The 21,625-nt window shown below is 39.8% G+C and overlaps 1 protein-coding gene across 11 annotated transcripts in view; it reads left to right on the top strand.

Annotated features, from left to right (window-relative positions):
• Window positions 1-21,625, top strand: part of kiaa1109 (KIAA1109 ortholog) — an 83,796-nt gene that overhangs the window by 42,489 nt on the left and 19,682 nt on the right. For 2 of the 11 annotated variants that reach the window (XM_055005669.1, XM_023261162.3), the window contains exons 49-76: window positions 949-1,147; window positions 2,019-2,282; window positions 2,528-2,621; window positions 3,832-3,882; window positions 4,664-4,870; window positions 5,417-5,652; window positions 5,886-6,130; window positions 7,041-7,146; window positions 7,742-7,839; window positions 8,021-8,209; window positions 8,366-8,534; window positions 9,070-9,281; window positions 9,984-10,067; window positions 11,034-11,232; window positions 11,906-11,965; window positions 12,138-12,364; window positions 14,114-14,290; window positions 14,829-14,959; window positions 15,063-15,186; window positions 15,331-15,443; window positions 15,960-16,050; window positions 16,380-16,439; window positions 18,693-18,961; window positions 19,152-19,367; window positions 19,651-19,831; window positions 19,932-20,121; window positions 20,474-20,635; window positions 20,768-20,907. In XM_055005669.1, coding sequence (XP_054861644.1) covers window positions 949-1,147; window positions 2,019-2,282; window positions 2,528-2,621; window positions 3,832-3,882; window positions 4,664-4,870; window positions 5,417-5,652; window positions 5,886-6,130; window positions 7,041-7,146; window positions 7,742-7,839; window positions 8,021-8,209; window positions 8,366-8,534; window positions 9,070-9,281; window positions 9,984-10,067; window positions 11,034-11,232; window positions 11,906-11,965; window positions 12,138-12,364; window positions 14,114-14,290; window positions 14,829-14,959; window positions 15,063-15,186; window positions 15,331-15,443; window positions 15,960-16,050; window positions 16,380-16,439; window positions 18,693-18,961; window positions 19,152-19,367; window positions 19,651-19,831; window positions 19,932-20,121; window positions 20,474-20,635; window positions 20,768-20,907 — 4,494 coding nt within the window. The remainder of the gene's footprint in view (window positions 1-948; window positions 1,148-2,018; window positions 2,283-2,527; window positions 2,622-3,831; window positions 3,883-4,663; window positions 4,871-5,416; window positions 5,653-5,885; window positions 6,131-7,040; window positions 7,147-7,741; window positions 7,840-8,020; window positions 8,210-8,365; window positions 8,535-9,069; window positions 9,282-9,983; window positions 10,068-11,033; window positions 11,233-11,905; window positions 11,966-12,137; window positions 12,365-14,113; window positions 14,291-14,828; window positions 14,960-15,062; window positions 15,187-15,330; window positions 15,444-15,959; window positions 16,051-16,379; window positions 16,440-18,692; window positions 18,962-19,151; window positions 19,368-19,650; window positions 19,832-19,931; window positions 20,122-20,473; window positions 20,636-20,767; window positions 20,908-21,625) is intronic. The other 9 variants (XM_055005674.1, XM_055005673.1, XM_055005670.1 and 6 more) reach the window with 9 other exon arrangements.

The raw sequence follows: 21,625 nt of genomic DNA, 5'->3' as shown, positions 1-21,625 counted from the left end.
GGTTTGATTAGAATTGCAAGGTGAGCAGGCAGATTGAGGCAAATGGTGGACAGATTGTGGAGATAGACGTAGCAAATAATTTCAAGCTATAAATATTGATAAATCTACACATTATAAAGAAGGTAAAGGTGTAGAGACAGTCATATTTAGGTAAAAGTAATGACTTGAATTGAAAAATTCTTCTAAATATGTAATTTTGGTAAACAGACATGAGTTTTTAGGAGGTTAATCAATGACCAGTGAGAGACTAATAAGGGTCTCTATAGTAGTGTCACACCTGCACACTCTGTTCAGCATTATAAGTAAATTCACAAAAATCATTCAGATACTGTCATTTTCTGTGCACAAACCCTAGAGGGAGCCAGTAGATAATAAGTAAGAATTTCTCAAAATAGGCACCATTAGCAGAAACCCTGTGTGATCTCTTGGTAAGAAGTTTTTTTTTTTTTTAAATTCAGTTCATAGTTGCAAAACTTGAAAAATGGTTGAATTTTCTCTTCAAAGCTGTCTGACTGGATACTTATTACAAGGACAGTTATTTTGCCTTGGCCGTGGGAATATCAACTTCAAACTTTGAGGAGCACTTTTGAAAATAGATTTTTATTAAAGTGAAAAATGTTAGGGAGGGTTTCGTGACATATTCCAAGTAAATTTCACAGCCATTATCTACACCAGCTCCCTTAGGAACTTCAATCTGCTAAAATAACTGAGTTACTTTTCTTTATACCACAGTTCATTTCACAGGTGTCTGTTTACAGTGTAGAGATTTCATTAACTGTGTTGGTCGTGACAGCTTCCAGCATCATAACTATACTGTTAGAGTAAACAGCAGGGCAATAAAAGAAGGAATAAGTCAACAGTGCTTGTTTATTTACCCTTCAGCCTCCTGATGTATATTGTGACATTTCTATTTGTTTCATAATGTGGAATATTGCATGACGTCTTCAGGTGTCAAGAAAGGGCTCCCGTGACGTGGCCGACCACATGGCGATCCAGATGGACGACTCTGACTCCATCACAGTTTCAGAGCAGAGCGAGCCATCAGCAGAATGTTGGCAGAACATGTACAAGCTGCTCAACTTCTACTCCCTCATCTCCGATCCCACTGGCATCCTGGAGAAAAGCTCCCCAGAGAACTGCCTTTCAGGTGGAAATCAGCTTCCAGCAGTCATCCAGTTCCTAATTTCAGTCCTTTAGCCCAACCAGGCATTTCTTCTCTGCTTTACTTTTCACTTCTACCTTCTTATACTTTTGTTTCGCACATTATTTTGCTAGGATAATGCTTTATTTTTGATTTTTCTTCCTTCTTTTGCTTATCTCTATTTGCAACCTCCACTCTGCCATCCATACTTGGCTGCTATATCTCTGTTCTCACTTGATATGTCTTGTCCCGTCTTCCCCTCATCATCTGTTTTGTGACCATTTTTTCATTTTTTTTTAATTTTTAAATTTGTCAGTTTCGTTCCTATTAATCTGCATAATATTCTATTTATTTTGCTTTCATCCTCTGTTATTTATCATAATTATTATTAATGCTAATATTAAAATCCTGCTTTATTTTTTGCAAAGCTGTACTTCTCTATTGTGTCATATATAATACTTTTGTTTGTTGCGTTATATTTTATTTGCTAGTCAGTTTATCCTGATATGATCTTTTGCTGCTGCTCTGACCCTGCAGTTCCCTGAGGAGTCCATTAAGTATGAGAGAAAAGGTTGTAATGTTAGTAAAGTGTTTCAACAGACTTGGTTCAGTGAAACAATGAGTTCCTCGGAGGCTAAAACTTTTCTCAGTCTTTTCTGAAATGTGGTGCAGTTGTCTTCACAGGCCAAATTTAGGTCAGTCAATTAGACAGCGAGGCACTATTTTTTAAACCTGCAAGTCCACTATGCTGAAATACCACGATTCTCCACAAATCTGATGTAGTCTTCATGGACATTTAAGTACATAAATGTTATTATTGTTCAATACGTAAATCTGTATCTCAAGTATACTTCTTTCCCCTCCATGTTTCCTGCAGAGGGTGGACGTCGCCCCTCAGAGCCGCTCTGTAAAGTGATCTTTGAGAACGAGCAGCAGGAACCGACCACGCCCAGCAAGCCGCCAGGTGCGGGCGGGAGACGACGCAGCTTGGTGAGCTCTGAGCCCCAGCACGTCACGCTCATCGTCTTCGGCATCGGCATGGTGAACCGCACACACCTCGAAGCAGACATTGGCGGGTTGACTATGGAGGCCGAACTAAAGAAGATCCACGGAAGTTTCACCCTGAAGGAAAAGATGAAAGGTGAGGCAGGGCAGTGTTCCTGATGCGTTTTGGGGGAAAAAAAAAAGTCACAGTTGTACAAGTAAAGGTCTGAAATGAAACTTTAGAGAAGTCTCAAAGGACTCCTATGATTGATTCCATACTCACAGTATAATTGAAAGCTAGTTAGGTGGATGTATTTCTGAAAAAAGTAAAACTGTTGCTGGTAGGTCAAAGTTTGCTTTGTTTGAGCTAATCTTTTTTCTTTTATGTTCATATGTATGCAGATATCCTGCACCAGAAAATGACAGAGACATGTGCATCGGCTCACATAGGTGGAGTAAACATCGTTCTGCTGGAGGGAATAACACCAGACATTCAGTATGTATAAATTCTAATTCAGTTCAGCCAATCAATTCAATCCTTTAAATGAAGGTGTCATTCTTATCTTGTAAGGAAGTCTTAAGAAGTCCATGTAATTACACTTTGAGTTGCAACTTTGCCTCACATATTTAAGAGTATTGATCCTAACTGTGTCTAGATAATGGTTTGTTGATTGAGGTTTAGTTGTATGATTGGAGTGATGTTTCTATTTTCAAATTAGCTTTAAAATTGTAATGAATTTCAGTTTTCTTTTAGCTTAATCACAACTTAGTTTAAATGCTAGTGATTTTTTTGTGTTTTTGTTTACTATTGCTTTTTTTAAGGGAAGATTATTTGCTTTTTACTAAAAGTATTACAACTTTGGCAAAATATACCTTTTATAATGTACCATGGGATGTCAAAATTTGTTGTATTCTAAACACATGCTAAAACAAGAACAGAACTTCTAGTTGGATGCTTTCATACAAAGTGTATAAGCACATTTTCTGTTCTCCGTCACACTTCCTCCCTCCAGTCAGGTAATTTTAACATCAGTTTGGCTTTTTACTGCAAGCACTTTCCACAATGTGTAACCAACCTTAATCCAATTGCAGTCATGCATTTAAAATGGCTAATGTGTGTATCTCTACACTGTTTTGATTCAGTTTATTACTGAAACAGATTGTTTACTTAAACGATGCACCTGCTGAAACTTAATCTTGTTTTCATGCTGTAACTGTGACCAAGTTTATATTTATCTGTACTTGTCATTCTTTGGTTCATGTGAAGTTAGCTGTTACACATAAATTTGTCCAATATTGAGATGCAAGATTATATATTTCTCTTTTCACTCTTTTGAGGATACAGTGCAAAAGCAGAACTAAAGTTCAGCATCTGTTGTGTTAGTGGATTGTCAACAGTTGTTTTGAGATACTGTTGTCTAGGTCCGGTTTAATTGCAACATATTTATCTGGCTAAGCTAACCCTACTGTTTTAGCTACTCTATTAATTCAGTTCCTTATTATAAATGCAGCTTGACTATCTAAAACAAAAACAACTGTCAGCACGCGCTTCACAGCTGACCACATTTACACTTTGAATGGCTCCTCGATGTTTGTGCTTGTGGTAAACTGTTCTCACCTTACAGTGTCTCAGAACTGTTTCACACTTTCCTCTGCTCTTCTTTTTTTTGACTTTCCTTTGCTTTCTCTTCCAACTACTTGCATAGACTGGAGGATTTCCCAACATCTCCCACCAGCACTGCTAAACAAGAGTTTCTGTATGTTACTGCTGCCATTTAGGGCCCAAAAAACACAACTGCCTCAATTGTACATCCTTCATTTGTGTCAGTCACCTGTCCATCACATGTATTTTCAGTGAGCAGCTTCTCAGGACTGTCTACATTCAATTTATTTGAGTGAAGCCACTGCCACTGTTTAAAGATCTATTGGTTTCTTGTTGATTTTTAAAAAGCAGAAACTGGGCCAGTTTTTTTATTACTGATTATCCTATTATTTTCTTATTTCTGTGATTATCTGTTTTGTCTTCAAAATATAAGAAAATATTCAAAAATATTTCTTAAAATTCACTGCATCTAAAGGTGGCAGGTCAGTTAAGTGTCACATATGGCTCAGAGAAGCAGAAGATCTCCACTTGTGTACAGTGTTCAGTATTCATGTTCTTTCCCAATGTCATCAGTCTGAAAAAATACTGAAATGTCTGTTTGATATTTCAGCATTTTAAATCAGTTGAATAGTATATTCATAAGCCATCTAAGATCTGTTGTTTGCTACAGGAGCTAGAAACAGAATCTTTTTTTCTGCATAAGCAACTATGCATTTGGTGGTCATAGTGTTCAGGTCATTATTAGTCATTTATAGTGTGTCACTGTCATTGCTCATTCTACTCATTCTGATCCAAAACTGAATGCTGTCTGAATCTGCATGGTGCTTCACTGTTTGATGTCCTCTCAGTGATTCCACTTTCATTCATATGTCCACATCATGTCAACAAATCAGACTTCCATCCTGTTGCTTATTACATTTCCCTCTGTGTTTCAGAACGGTGGTCAAATGCAACATTGCCAAATCTCAGGCGTTGTACAGCGCCCAACGGGGACTGAAAACCAACAATGCTGCCGTCTTCAAAGTGGGGGCCATCATGATCAACATCCCCCAGCACCCGGCTACTCTGCACAGCATGATGGTCCGCAGCTCCCACCAGCTCTCCAAGCAGATCTCCGACCTCATCCGCCAGCCCTCCAACATGTGTGTCTGCCTCATTTATCTCTTTTATTTTTTAAAACAAAATCTAACTTTTGAATTTTCAAAGTAGCTGATTCTGAAATGTTTAGCACTGACAACTGTACTTAAAATCTACACAAGTGACAGGTTACTACGGCACGCCCGCACTAGCACCTACTTTCAAAGTGCGTGTGTGGTCTGTTTCCATGGTAATATTCTGAATTATGTTAATATATTTATAGAGTTATAGGTGTGCTTCGTATATTAAAGAACTTGTCTATAATTTGATATTCACTGGAATGTAAGCCACTATCTGCAACGCTCTGCATAATAACACACACACACACACACACACATCTCTAAATCAAAGCAGTAGTACCATGTTTTCAATATATGCTTCCACAGTTTATCCTATACGTTCTGGGACTGAATTGATTGAAAATCTTAGACACTAGATTCCAAATCCATATTTGATGAAGCACTGCTTTCATATATTCAAAGTCAGCACTTGAGTAGATAATGAGGAAATCCTGACTCTATGAGTGAATGTCTTTCTTTTTTTTTATACAGTCAACCTCCTAATAGGGAGGACACCCCCACCCCACAACCCTCTGACAAAGCATCCAGCATCAATCAGACCCCTGTCGAAGCCAATGAGTTCCCCCAGCTTCCTGAAGGCCTAGAAAAGAAACCCATCGTTCTCAAGTTCAGTGCCATGATGGATGGCATTACCATCGGGGCTGCCCTGCTGCCCTCACTGAAAGCAGAGTACAAAATGGGCCGTGTGAAGAGCCATGGTATGACAGGTGAGTAAAAATAGATCTGACAGCGATTTTAAGAATTGAGGGAGGTTTGCGAAGAGTCTGTTTTTTCTAAAGCAATGCTGCTAGACCCTCTTCTGACATAAGTAAATCTAATAGAGTTTTATTGAAAAATACTTTTACCTCGTCTCGCTTCTGCTAATATTTGTGTAAAGGTATTATCGTTGCTTTCAAAAAAACAAGTTATAATTCTCTTTTTCTCATCTTCTTGTGTTTAGGAGCACAAACCAGTTTCACCTTTGACCTGCTGAACCACAAACTTTGCTTCCAGTCAAAAGTGTCTCCAGTGGACATGTGTACCATTGCACCATCAGCCAGCCTCACCCTGCCTCCAGTCACAATGTCAGGAGAGTACATCATGGAGGAACACGAGAGCCACTCAGACCAGGGCTGGGCACCAGACGACTTTCCAGCAAAGCAAGGAAACTACCTGCAAGGGAACTATCTGCGTTGTTTAGCTCAAGTAAGAACCTCAAAAACAAAGCATAAACCTTTTATTAGTCTCTCAGCTTGAAATATTGGACCTCAGTTGAGAGGTCTCAGCGATCAGCTGATCACATTACCACTACCAAAGAGCAGGGGCTGTCTAAATCCCTACTGGCTCAGGATGAGTGCTACCTGAAGACCCTTATGTATTTTCAAAATATCCCCCCTCCCCAATATCTATGTTCATTCACATGGGACAAGTCAAGTCTGATAACGGCATTAACAGCCTGCTACAAATTATATTTTGAGCCTGAACGACAGCATCATGTCCCTTACAGCATCCTGCCATGAATGTCATCAAATCATCCTTCAAGAATTTTCCTTTGTGATGGATTTGAGCTCACTCTTTGTGTGAACGGGTCACTGTGCTGTGTAGCTCCAAAGTTTACACCCTAAAATGCTTCAAACTTTCATTTGTAACTGCACTTGCAACCTCCATAATTCTTGAGTGTGAACGAGACAAAAGAAAGGTCCAGAGGAATCAAAGAACCTTGCAAAAAGTACATCACCACTAATTGCAGAGATGCCAGTTAGACAACAGAGATGCTAATGTTATCACAGGACTTCAGTGTTTGGCAAAACATCACAGCTGATTTGCGATATAATTTTTACATTACAAAGTTCAGCACTGGTAGATTCGTCCTGCATTAAGAACACAGACAATCTCTGCAATTATTACAAATTGCAAGACATTCCCATTTAATACTAGTTGTATGTGTAAAGGGCTTAATATGACCTCCAGAAGGTAGTCCTTTAGCTAAACTTGTATAGTTTGAATGATGCTTGAGGTTTGTTGGTCTTTAGTTTTTCTATTTTTAAGGTTGTGGTTTGTCATAATTATTTTTAACTCACTGGACTTTATATTCACTTTCCACTCTGATGCACAGATTGGTTCATTTGAACATAACCTGACTACAGACCTGCTCAACCACCTGGTCTTTCTGCAAAAGGTTTTCATGAAGGAAGTTAACGAGGTCATTCAGAAGGTGTCAGGTACTGTAACTTCTACATATCATTTTTATACTTCTTTTTATGCTATCTCAACATACAACATGCTTAATAAATTACTGCATTCACAAATGTCTCAAGAGCTGCCTCCAAAATTCTACCCTTTTCTCTCTCTTTTCTTTCCACTTGGATCAATGAAGTTAATCTAATCTTAAACATCTGTCTGTTCCCCACAGTATTCCATAGCCTGCAGCTGATGATTTAGTCACTGAAAAATCATTTTTCGTTCCACGCAAAACAATGCCCAAGGCACTGCCACAAATCCAGTCATGTTAGTTCCACAACAGTATTGATAGTAATTTGTTTAACTTACTCAGCCTGATCGATGTAATTGCTCAGCAGAGAGATGACTGGGATTCTTGTGCTATTTTAAGGCAAAGAATAATAGTGTAGCCTTCAGTTTAGTGTATGACAAGCATTCTCATCAAGAAGGAGTGTTTAAATATAGCTGCAATGGGCACCTCAGCAGATATTAGGACTCACACATCCACCTACAGTCCATTTCACCCCACTGTAACACATTCTACCATCTGTGTGAACTGAACTGTGGTGTTGACTTGTAGACTTTGTATTGATGCAGGGGGAGAACAGCCTATCCCATTGTGGAATGAGCACGACACCTCAACAGATGCTGACAAGCCAAAAATTCTGCTTTATTCACTCAGCCTCCTGTTCAAGGTATCTCATGTTCAGTTTGTTTCAAAAATGCAAAATCATTCACACTGGGAGAAGCGACCAGGTCCAGATTTTGTGTTGTTTTAAGTAACCAGCAAAGTTTTACTCTCTGGAGATTTTCGTCTTATTTTGAGTGTCAGATAAGCCCCGAGGAAGTTTCTGAATGACATCTTCGTGTTCACAGGGGATCCAGATGACAGCTACCACTCCTTCTATGCGAGCTGTGCGCTTTGAAACAGGCCTGATTGAGCTGGAGCTGTCCAACAGGATCCAGTGCAAGGCTCAGCCAGGTGGCAGCAGCAGTTACCTTAAACTCTTTGGCAAATGTCAGGTTGATCTCCACCTGGCCCTTGGACAGATAGTCAAACACCAGGTACAGAGTAGCCTCTCACTATGTCATAGATTTCCTTGGAAAGGGAGTCTTAGGCCAGATGTAGACACAGAATTCATGTCTTTCCAAATTTTGTTCTTGTTGTGTTTAATCAAGCTAGATCATCATCCGACCCCCTTTCTTCCTTTCATTTTTTAGGTGTATGAGGAAGCTGGCTCAGATTTCCACCAAGTGGCGTACTTCAGAACCCGGATCGGTTTGCGGAATGCTCTGCAGGAGGAAATCAGCAGCTCCTCGGACAAAGAGGCTGTCCTCATCACACTCAACAGGCCAATTGTTTTCGCCCAGCCAGTGGCATTTGACAGAGGTTCAGTTTCTCTACATGACATCTCGTATCAAATGTTAAACCCTAACCATGTCCTGTTGGTACCTATTTATATTAATATGTTTTAAGCCTGTTCTGCCACTCACAGCTCACTTTTTCAATCATATTCTGAAATAGTCATCAAACCTTAAAATGCAAAAATGAAAAATCATTCCAGATCTGATACAAAACCATGTTCTGTTCAGTTATTTTTACTGTGTGGGAACAACATTTCCATTTTCTGTTAACCTTGCTTGTTGACACTGAAGGAACAGAGCAGAGGTTTTCTGTTTTGACACTGTATACAGTTACTGTTTTGCATTTTACTTGTTCAGAACTGGTTGTTAGAAGAGGGTGAGTCTGATTAAATGGCATCTGATAAAAAAAAAAGAAAAAAAAAGAGCTGAATGAATTTTTGCATCGAACCCATTGTGACTTTTTCAGTTCTTGACATTTCAGAACCTTTGAAAAACTTGTTCAGCTGACATTCGGGATCTAATTTCCCATTCTTTCTTTCCACCTCTGTGGCCTCTTGCAGCTGTGCTCTTCTGGCTGAATTACAAGGCGGCGTATGACAACTGGAATGAGCAGCGCTTGGCCCTCAACAAGGACATCCACATGGCCACAAAAGAGGTGGTGGACAAGCTGCCAGGCATCCAACAGACCTCTGCTCAGGCATTTAGCACCCTCTTCCTGCAATTGACTGTTAATGACCTGGGTATTTGCCTGCCAATTACCAACACTTCCCAGGTAATCATCTATGGTTTGTTTTAAACTTCTGTGGTCATTCCTGTAGCCGCAGATCTTATTTTTACATGTTTAATTCTTGGTTTAAATGTCCAAATTCATATATTTTGCTTGTTTGGTATATAGTAGCAAATTTAATATCCAATTAAGAAAGTTTAGTGTAAAGAAAGTACAAATTCATTCTTTTTCAACAATAGTGAAAACAATTTGGTTGTAGTCATTTATTCATTGAAGTGAAACAAACACTTTTTGCAAAAATTCTATCTGAAGAAAATTACAACTTTAATAACTGTTGGAGATGCACTTCCCTCTGATTAATAGCCTTGAGAATCATTTACTGATGTTCCTAAAAGAACTGCTCTTATCAGTGCAGATATCAGTGTTTCCCCTACCACCACTGTAAACTTGTGTACCTTCCCACCACGCATTCTCCCTCTTCGTCACCCCAACAGTGAAAACATTCATGTACATCTGTGTCATCAAATAGTGAATGAAAATTATATTCTTTTAGCGTATCATTATTTTGAAGTATGCATATTATTGCAGCAAAAAACATCAAAGTGAAAAATGACCACCCCTGCACAGGAATGGAACATTTCCAGGGGAAACACTTGATAGTAATTCCATATCAGTTGTCCTGTTGTACTTGCAGTGTGTCCATAGATAGAAGATATACCAGCTGTTATGTCACACTTATTTCCATAGAGAGGACAAGCACCAGCTACGGAGGGCATCAACTCTGAAGCTGGCGCCAGCACATCAGTAGGCCGGCATAAAAATGCACGAAAAGTAACCTATAATTTATTACATCTCTTGTGATGGCTTGTTGTGGGACAATGGCTTTCTTACTGTGATACTCTTCCATCAAATCTGTCACAAGTACACTGCATCACAAGTGCTCCAGTTGTTTTAAAATGGCAGGTCATGTCACTTTGTAATCAATCACAGTTTTCTCCACAAAACTGGCATAAAATCTAATGAAGTTTGAGGTTGTGTCTGAGGTGTGTAGTTACTACAAAGAGGTTATGCCAGTTGGTGTCCAGTATGATGCTTAATTTTTGTTAATACAGAAAGTTTTTTTTCAGAGTATGATGAAATTGTATACAGTTAAACACACAACACAAGGTCATGAACGACAGGGCTCTGTCTATACCTTTAAGGGAGAACTTCTGGACATTTGGAAATTACCTGGATTCATGCAGTAATTGTTCAAAAACTGTGGTCTGATTTTCATCCAAGTAATAAAAATAACTAATTGAATAGTCTGGAGGCAGGCATTTTTAATGCCCCTCCAGTTATTACTGAGATGATGATTATATTGCTATTTTTGGACCAGTGCAGCACTTAATCCAAAAATTCATGTAACAGGGGCAGGTTTTTCCAATTCTGCATTTATACACCATCTAATAAACTGAAAAGCTTGGTAACATTTCACTTGGATATGCGTTTATATAAACAGCACTTACTAATAGTTTGTCATTTGCTGACTTGGCAGTTTTGCAGAACTACAGTTGCTTGATGAGGAGTGGTCTGGCAGTGTTTCATTATTAAAATCACATGTAAATAACTGCATCTATCATCAGTTTATTCAATTGATAAAGCAGCTGAACAGTACAGTAGAATGAAGTGTTACCAGCTAACTCTGCCTTTCCCAATCACATGACTGTGGGTTCTTCTCCTCCTGCTACCCCCCACCCTCTTACCAACCCTTTTAGCCTTGGGTCTTGGGTAACTGCTCTCCTTTCCCTCCACCAGGCCAATCACAGCATCGATTTTGACACCGGCTCAGCTCTGGTCCTGACCATTGAGAGCACACTGATCACCGCCTGCTCCTCTGAGTCCTTGGTAAGCAAAGGACACTTCAAGAACTTTTGCATCCGCTTCGCTGAGGGCTTCGAGACCTCCTGGGACGACTGGAAACCCGAAGTCAGGGGAGACCTCGTAATGAATGCTTGTGAGTGGTCGAGTATCTGCACGTATGTGACTTTAAATACACCGAAGGTTCATTTTACTTGACTTTAATTGCTATTAATAAATCCCAAAAGCATTACTTGAGTGGATAAAAATTGGAAAATATTCAAAACATATGCATAAATTGACAACTTTTTTTATATTTAAAGATCCCTTGCAGTAAAATTCAAGTTTTTCACCATGTTAGCATTCAAAAATATGTGGCTTAATAATTCCAACATTACAACTTGCTGTTGCGTAGCGTTAAGTCATTTTACAATGCAGAGTCGGAGGTGAGCTGGTGCACTTGGGCAGTGGAGGGGTGGGTGGAGAAGAGGGCTTCGAAGATGTACGATTCCTTAAGAAGACGAAGGTGTAGATTTCTATCTAAGCCATTTTATGTCATAAAGGGTTTTTTCATCGGAAAAAACTTCTAAATATGTTACTTTGATATGTAGAGATGAGTTTTTAGAAGTTTATTCAATGACCATAAAGGGACTTCAGAATTGCCTTTTAAGCACAAATCTATTACTATGTACTACATGATCCTGTTACGGGTATAATAGATGTCCTAACTGCTGTCGGCATGAAAAAGAGATCTTATGTCACTTTCTCTGCACGTAGCTCTTCTGAAATATTGATTTTCTGTTGCTTGTGTGTATGTATTCTCTATGCAGGTGTAGTCCCTGATGGTACATATGAAGTATGTTCCAGGACTACAGGGCAACCCTCTGCAGGCAAGTTCTTTTAACTATGCTCTAGTCCATAAAATATGGATCACACCCTTGAGCTGTACGATAAGCATGAGACAACTGTCTGAAAATTTTATTATTTATTGCATTAATTTCATTCACATCCTCGATTTTTTTTTCTTCCCTCTCTGTCCCTGCTGCCCCTTCCTTTGAACAGAAAGCAGCAGTGCTGGTACCTGGACTCTCAATGTGCTCTGGAAAATGTGTGGGATTGACGTTCACATGGATCCCAATATTGGCAAGCGCCTCAATGCTCTGGGCAACACACTGACGTCGCTGACGGGCGAGGAGGACGTCGATGACATTGCTGACCTGAACTCTGTCAACATGGGAGACCTTTCAGATGAGGACGAAGCTGACACCATGTCACCCACCATCCACATGGTTAGGCATTCATCAGTTTATTTGTATCCTAGAGTTTAGTCTTGACTTGGAAGAGTGCTGTTTGTTTGTTTCATAATTTAAACAAAGCTCTCAGATTAGTTGCAATGACACAGTGTAATGTGATGAGAAATATGCGACTGTCAGTGGTTAGATAAGGTGTTCTGCTTTGTCAGACCTGTTATAAAGATCTCAGAATATATCTGTAATAGTTTTTCTTAAATTTGAAGATTATTGAAGAAAAACTGTTGACATAGGTGGTGATCTTGAGGTGGTGAGTTTATTACTAGTGGTTATATAACAAGCTAAAGGAATAGTTCAACAAATTTGGAAATGTTCCCTTTTCTGCAGCAGTTAAGATGAGAAGATCAATACCACTCTCACATCTTTCTATTATAAATAAGGCTGCAGCTGGTTAGCATAGCTTAGTACGAAGACAGGAAACAAGGAAACTGATGGAAATCTGCCTATGTGGGGGCTTATGAACAGTAGATCATTTGTTACTTTTTAACAAAGGGATGATCCAATGGAAGCATCTCATTGCTCTCACATCACCAACCAGCACAAACACATACACACACAGACACAGCTCCTAAAGGGCATTGTTGCAGTAGGCCTTAACCATAACTGTGGCATTTTAATCCAACAATTGCATTTTATCCTGTTATCGTCTTTCTGTCTTTTTATGACTGTGTTAAAGTAGTCACTAAATACACGTTTAGATTTTATGCAGCAGATGGAAAATATTTAGACAGCGTTTTCTCTTGTTTCTCACATGACCCTGTGGAGTTTTTTACCATCTAAAGTCCCTGAAGTACACATAGTGAAAATCAGTGTTTTTCTGTGATCCTCTGGCTCTTCCATGACTACATGTTGCCACTTATCACTTTGACCATGAAAGTGACACTATTCGATAGTGTGTATAGACTACATGAAACCATGCTGACAGAAAAGCAGACAGAGAGAAAAGGCACATTTTCCATCCTCTACTTCAGCACCATAGACAGCGCCACAGTTTTATCAACACACAGCACAGTTAGGCTGCTGATATTTCAGAACCAAGGTCAGAGTCTAACTTTCTAACTTGCACAAAACTCAGTCATATTGGATTAATGAGTCAGGCAGATTAGATGAACATGTTCAGCTAAACAATCCCTCTGTCTCTGCACGCTCTGTGCTTCTAGAATGAGCAGAAGGGATCGAAGGTTAACAAGAGGGATGCAGTTTTACCGTTCTGGAATCCAAAGAGCTGTCATCTCCCTACTACACTGCCCCTCAAATTGCCTGCTAGTTATTACTCTTCACTGGTTACTTCATAACCTCTCAAGGTTGAGGTCATGGGTCCTTGCTAATAAAAAGTCCATCATAAAACCCTCCAGTGAAACTGCAAATTGTTGTCTTTATTCTTAAGATTTGGCCCAGGTCAAACAAACAACATGTTTTAATTTGTGAGCTTTCGAGATTTGGGTCTGAAATTTGGAACAGTCTTCGTGCTAAGCTAGCCAGCTATTGTTGCTTGTAGATTCATATTTAATAGACATGAGTGTGGTATCTGTCTTGTCATTTATTATGGGTAGGAAAGGAAATCACTGTATTTCATAATATTTCAAACTATTTCTTTGCTGTTTCATCTGTACATTTGAACAAATCCGAACTGCCTTCTGCTCAACAAAGCTTCAGGTAAAGGTAAAGTCTGACTCAAGTCGACCTTCTTCCACCTCTCCATCCATGTGTCCCTGCCGTTGTTTACAGAGTCCAGAGAGCCCGTTCAGCCCTCGGCTGACCTTAAGGATGCGTCTGGTAAACCACATCCTGGGCCTCAGCCCCAGGCCCCAGAGTGTTTCTGTCCCTGCTGACTACTTAAACTGTGCATCACCGAGCCTCCCAGCGCGTAGTGCCCGGGCCCAAAGACCCGTCTCCTGGGCCTGTGTATGTAGCCACCCACAGTGTTAACTCTTCTCTGGGCTGACAAAATCACTTGCAAGACCGTATCTCAGTCGCCTGAATTTAACAGATGAAAGGTGTGGATTCCTGAATGCTGAGCAGTGCTATTTTATGCTTAAACTAAAGAGCATGATGATGCAGAATAGAGCTGCTTAGCATTTGCTTTCACTGCCCTCCTCATTAAGCTTCAGTGATGGGTGAAATTAAATAAATTAGTGTTACACAATCCCCTGTGGCAATAGAGCTTTAATTTTTTTCTCTTTCACTTTGAGTGGATCGGTGATGGTGGTGGTGTCTCCTTTTTTTTTTGTCACATTGTCCCTGGTATGTGGATTGATCTACAAATATACTGTTCTCATTCAATTAATCACAATAACCTAATTCAATCAAACAAATTTTGGGTAGGATAAGTCTTTTTTGCAGCAGCTGCTTGGTGGGTTTTTTTTCCATTTGATCAGAAGGTTTTGCCACATTTTTATCTGATACAAGTGTTTGCGTGTGTGTCATTGCTTTGGTTCAACAGGAGACAATTGACCTCAGGAGGCCGATGGTGAGTGGGAATCAGGTGATTGACGCTCGTGGGAGGAAGTTCACCAAGAGGGTGGTGGACATCCGAGAGCTGAACGAACAGGCCAAAGTCATTGACGACCTCAAGTAGGATTCCTGCATGTTCATGCTGGTTATTCTGATTCTGTTTTATCTGAAATACTCTTAAAGGGAAAGCAATAACTTTGTGCATCCTCTATCTTGATCCCAGAAAACTGGGGGCCAGTGAGGGCACGATTAACCAGGAAATCCAACGCTACCAGCAACTAGAGTCTGTGGCCGTCAACGACATCAGGAGAGACGTCAGAAAGAAACTGCGCCGCTCCAGCATGAGGGTGAATCCTTATTTCTTTAACTCCTCGAGCTGAAGTGCATTTGCCACAAAAGTTTGACCACTTAAAATAATACGAAGTTATGCCAGAATGTGGATCTCATTTGGAATTTTATGAACCTGTTTTTAACCATGTGTTCTTCCCTAGGCGGCCTCTCTAAAGGATAAGTGGGGTCTTGGCTACAAACCAAGCTACAACCGTTCCAAAAGCATCTCAGCTGCAGCAGGCAGGCCACCTTTAAAAAGGATGGACAGACAAAGGTAGCAACCGGGGGGAGCAGGAGCCACTTTCCCTGATATCATATTATCATACAAATGACACCATTAAGGGTGCTTCAACTAGCATTTACTGTAAACAAACATGACCAGATAACCTCTGTCTCACACTGCTGCTGCTGCTTCTGGTGTTATATTTCCCATTAACAGACTTAGAAAGAGGATGTGATAGGTGACTCATAAATGTCGTGTCGAAGTGCATTTGTTTATAGTAATTATGTAGATATCTCAGAATTTCTGTAGTAATGATATTAAAACTGTTCACACACTACAAGACCTTTAGCAGTGGGAGAAAATTAACTCTAGATAATATAGAACAGCAAAAAAATACTGCTTTAACAAATCAGATGAATAATAAATTTTGCTTTAAGAAAATGATTATAAGCATTTTTTTCTGAAACAAAATAATACTGTAGCATAAATTGCACCAGTGTCAGTTGCTTGTTTTAAGTAATTGTGTGTGTTGCCGTGTTTGTTGACATCGTTTTACTGTGTCGTTAGTTCCAGAATTGGAGATATGGATGATTTACCAGATGTCCGTGTCGATGCATCTTCTCCTGGACCGCGGGTCACCTTCAACATCCAGGACACGGTAAACTTGCTTGTACCAACTTCTTTTGTGTGTCACTGAATAGGGATAGTTTAACACATGTATTGTAACTTTTTATTCCTTGATTTGACTGCGCTGCAAAAGTGTGTTGTTGATAAATTTGTTGTAATCAAATCAGTATTTGAGGCAATGATAGTTTTGTGCCATTTTATGTTGACACTTTGATCATGATCATCTCATTCTCCATTTCTGTGTATGTTTGTTAGTGTAATTGATCTCTATACGAGATGCTTTATATTACTACAAAGACAGAGGGGATTTTTTTCTATTTTGAATTAGCTTTTTTTAATAACTCCTTTGTTCAATTAAAGATTAATAATCAGGCTTTGGACTCTGCACATGCACCTGTCAGTCCTGGAGAGGTATTCAAGGTATATAGCTCAAAAGATTAAATTTAATAATTAAAATACTTAACCAACTCCAAGACAATACTACTTCTTTCCTCTTCTCCTCTGTGATTACCTTGACAGTTCTGATTGGATTTTAAATATGCAAAATCACAACAGGATGATGACATAGAACTTGTGCATGTAGAAGCACAGCAGTGTTTTATTACATTGAACAACAGCCTGGTCATTTGCATAATAACAAATTATAATCCTGCTCTTTGTGTTCCAAGTTACACTGTGGTTTATTCCTGGTGCATACAGATCACCTGGATTTATACTTACATTAGTCTTTATTACTTCTCTCTTGATAAAATACCTGTGGTATTCCATCATCCACAGATTTTGGGAAATAATGATTTGTTTCTGTTTTTATTTACATTACCTCAAAAGAAGCATGTTTTCACAAAGTAATGTGCTTCCATAATAAAAACAGGCTTAATATCTGAAATGTTTTAATGAATTATACTGCTATATACTCTCATCCTGTCTTGAAACTGCATAAAAAATCCATCAGCTTTTCTTCAACCCTAATATATCAACTGATTTCTAACAGCTTTGCATGGATGACCTGTGAACCAGTCTGTCAACTATTGTTTGTCACAGTGGCTCCTTTTTACGCCTAACATTACCAAAAAACTTGCACAAATAATTTATCTATCATGTTAAGCACTGGAAATCCTCTAATTTAGTTTTAAAGGGATTATGTCTAATTATCTAACATCACAAATTACAAATATTTGATAGGATTAATGTAAACAGAATGAGAGTTTCCTTTAACCCCAACTATATGCCTCATTGGCGTTTTGCTTGATTCCTACCCTAAGCAGCATTACCTTCTCCCCCAAAGTGCACTTTAATGGTCATATTTCAGAGAACAGTTAAGCAGAGCTGAGTTTTAAGGAATTGTCATATTTGTTTAAAATAAGCACAATGTTTTATGAAGATGCATATTTTTATAAATTACTATTTTTAAGCATGTCTAAACTACCAATAGCTGGATATGTAGGGAAATGTGCTGTTTTGCTTTCGCTTCAAAAGTTAGATGAGAGGATCAATATCCCTGTCATACCCATCTGTTCCCTCTGAGGTTAAAGCCAAGAGCTGATTAGCTTAGCTTAGCTTAGCATAAAGACTGGAAGACTGGACCTGGCAGCACGTCACAACATTACCAACTGACTTCTTGCATCTCTTTTTATTTCATCCATACATAAACCAAAGCGTAAAAATCACAGGTTGTGATCTTTGTGGAGATTATCTGCTCTGCTGTTTCTCTGGAACTATGACTTCTTGTCCTCACTATGCAGTTGCCAGGCCAGGACACTACAGGAGACTCAAACTGTTTCTAAACAAATTGTGACCAAAAACCTACTCATGAACAGACTTTACACAAAATGTGATTACACAAAATAGTTGTTGTAACTGGATTTATTTGCCCTATGCCCTGACTGAATATGAAGAAATCTATACACAACTCTTTGGGTGTAAATGACGTCACCATGCCTTCATTAATCACTTTCAATAATCACAAGACTGATTGTATTGATTGATGCCATGTTGCAGTAAAAATAATGGATAAGGACAAATGTTGTTGTTGGTTTGACCGTCTGACTGGTCTCAACTCTGTACCAGTCTCAGATGCTGTTTGCGGTTGTCAAACATTTTTAACATGTACACTTGAACTGTTGTTCAGCAGCAGCCAGCCTCTGTCTGTACCTGTCTTGGGGATCTGTTGCTACTATTGACAAGGCTTTTTCTCCAGCTTTTGTTGAGCACAGACATATTTATAGACTTTCTGGGGAGCTTTCTGTGGTCACCCTCTTGACGGTGTGTTTCACCTTTTGTTCCTATAGAGGTGTCACTTCATCCTCATGTTCCTCCTTGTCTGACACTGTTGTTCCTCCTCACAAAAAGTGCATGACCTTTCAGCTTCTTGATGAACAGTTGAAGGCTGGTAGTGTTCTGTCAGTGGACACATAAAAATCTAATTCTAAACTCAGCTAAGAGATTTGATTATTACCATTTAAACCTAAATGTCAGAAGTAATGGAAAGAAAATAATTTGGGATCAGTGCAGTCCAATCTACAGAACACTACCTCCTCCAAAGGTGTAAATCCATGACTAGCTTCCTACTTAAGACATCAGCTACATCTCCAAGATTGTTGGGTTGATGTCTCTAAGTAGGAACAAATACAAATTGTCCTCTTTCTGAGTTTGATTCTCTGTCCTTCTCTGAAGTTTCCTGAGGAGACAGAGGGGGACCTGTTGTCAATCACTGTTGATGAGCCATCCCATCCTCATCATCACCTTCACCTTCATTCTCCATCCGTTTTCGAGGGCCAGCACTCAGTTTTCAGTGCCCCCGGCACCCCTGCTGTCTTCTCACCCACACTTCCCTTCCAGCACGACGACATGAGGCGTGACGATCTGTCCTCTTCGTCCTCCGAAGACTCAGAGAAGGAGGATGAGTTTGAACGAGAGAGACCAACAAGCTATCGGAGGCCTTTGTGAGTTGTCTTATTGTTTTGTTTTTGTCTGCTCAGGAATTCTTGTGATGAATGTTAGATGAAAGGATCACCATTAATCTCATGTTGAAATGTGTGAAAGATTTGTGTTTATGATTCATTTTTCCTGCTATAAATAAGGCAGTGCAATTTTCAACATTGACTCAACAGTCCCTTTCTTCCTGCTTTTCAGCCAAGCATCTCACAGGAAGTCGTCAGGATTTTCTGCTGTGAGTCAGCTGTTCAGCGAGCGTTGGCCGAGCACACCCGCCAGCCGCGGCTTCAGTGGCCCAACAACTGAAAGAAACATCGACTTCGAGCTTGATGTCCGAGTGGAGATTGACAGCGGGAAGTGTGTCCTTCACCCCACGACACAGCAACCTGAACATGAGGACATTTCTTTCAGGAGGTGTGGAGAAAAGCTCACTTTCTCACTCTGAAAACCATTGACTTTTGTCTTAAACGTGACTCACGTTTCCTCCAGTTCTTTGCTCTGAGTCATTTTTGAAAAAACAGTCAAATCAAACTGCAAAAGCAGATAAAATGTTATGCAGCGCCTGAACAACTGTGACAGTTTGTTCTCAGGGGATAGAAGAAAGAAAACCTTTTATATTCAGATAACTAAACAGAATGCGGCGCAAGCGTGTCTTCTTCATATGACAAGACTCGTCTCCCTATGGGTTTTATTATAGGAGTTGTGAGCGCAGTCTCAAGAGTCTGGACCAAGAGTCTCCCACCAAGAAGAAGAAGCTGCAGCCCACCTACACTTCCACCACCCATCTCCTAGCTGGAAAGAAATGTCCTTCCTCGCTGCAGACCAAATCCAATGACATGGAGACCACAGTCTTCTACATTCCAGGAGTAGACGTTAAGGTCAGCTTCCTCCTCAGCAAGTTTCTAATCTTTGTTTAGATATTTTTAATGCTTTTTGGTGCTTCGATTGTGCATAATTGTTTCTTTACCTTTCATATAGTTGCACTACAACTCCAAGACCCTTAAGACGGAGTCACCCAATGCCTCACGTGGATCATCTCTCCCCCGTACTCTCTCCAAAGAGTCGAAGCTGTATGGTATGAAAGATAACGGCCCTCCCAACCCTCCCAATGCTGTCCAAAGCAAGACTAACTCGCTCCTACCTCCCCCGCCCCCACCTATTCCATCAGGTACTGAGGTTTCCCTCATTTTTAATTGCATGCTCTACCTCCATCTGTAATCACCAGCACTAGAGCGGCACGCATCTTCCATCTGGTAATTTGTTTCTACGTGTGGACCCACCGAATCAAATGCATGCATTCATCCTTTATTTTAAGGCATGAATCTAAAGGACACCTTTGATCAAACAGGTTCATGCATGTTGATGCGCAGCACAGAGGAAAAGACACCAAGGTCATTTTTTTTAGGAATTACCCTCAGTTTGATTCCAGTTTGTTTTAAGTTCAAGAAATTAGCTTTCAGAAGTAATGTAGATGTATAAAAGAGGCTAGAAATGACTCTAACTTTTGTGTGTCTTTGCAGCCAAAGGTAAGAGCAGTGGCGGGGTAAAGACGGCCAAGCTGTATGCCTGGGTGGCCCTGCAGACTCTGCCAGAAGAAATGGTCATCAGCCCCTGTCTGCTAGACTTTCTGGAAAAAGCACTGGAGACCATTCCTATCACTCCTGTGGAGAGGAACTATGCAGGTTTGTTTGTTTTCAACACCTGAGTGGATCTTTATGAACCCTGTTCTTAGGGGACATACAACAACACCTAGCTGTCTGCCTGGTATTTATAGTTAACTTGTTTTTGTGCTGTTTTTGTGTATCTGTCATCAGCTGTGGCTTCCCAAGAGGAGGACATGGGTCAGTTTGATACGGTGGAACCACTGGAAGAATCAACCACCTCCCTAGTTTCCTCCTCCACATCAGCCTACTCCTCCTTCCCCGTGGATGTGGTTGTCTACGTCAGAGTCCAGGTACTGACAGCCTGAATGCTGCTATTCTTACACTTCATCTCCCACAGAGCATTGTACTGAACACTGTATATTTTCATGATTCAGGCACTAGTTGATGGGTTTATTTGTGTCACTGCTTAGAGTTTTGTATAATGCTAATTTTATCACTACAGGGTACCTTTCACAAGTCATTGCAATAGCTATTTTGCTTGCTATTAATAGTGTTTTAGTGAAATATCAGTTGTCCTCATCTCTCTTCCTTCAAAGAAGTTATACAAATGATAAAACACAGTACAATTCATAGGAACCTTTGATTTTTTTTTAACTTTATATATCTCAAAACACTGTTAATGTTCTGGGATTTTTAAGAAACTGTGTGTCTGCATGAAATGATCCACACTGTCCAACATGATGTTTTTCTGTAAGCAGTTCCATGGATCTTCTTCAACCTCTGACATACTTGCATACAATATAGAAATCTGTGGCAAGCCATTTCAACATTTAAAAGCTGGACTGGGTATTTCTTGCAGATATCTGTAAATCTGTTCTTCCTAAACAAAATTAACATTTCAGATATGCACAGTATCATTCTTCTTAGTAACAATTTTCCCTCCACATTGTTTCTCTTCTTTGGACATATGGCATCAATTTGACCATTCATGAGGCGTTTCTCATTACAGATAACTACAATTTAGCTGCTGACAACCGCCATTCATATTACAAATATCTGCAGCTCAGT

This window comes from Amphiprion ocellaris, chromosome 20 (assembly GCF_022539595.1).
Source record: "Amphiprion ocellaris isolate individual 3 ecotype Okinawa chromosome 20, ASM2253959v1, whole genome shotgun sequence".
Taxonomy (NCBI): domain Eukaryota; kingdom Metazoa; phylum Chordata; class Actinopteri; family Pomacentridae; genus Amphiprion; species Amphiprion ocellaris.
Note: the sequence above shows the minus strand (reverse complement) of the source record. Positions and strands in the feature narration are given on the sequence as shown.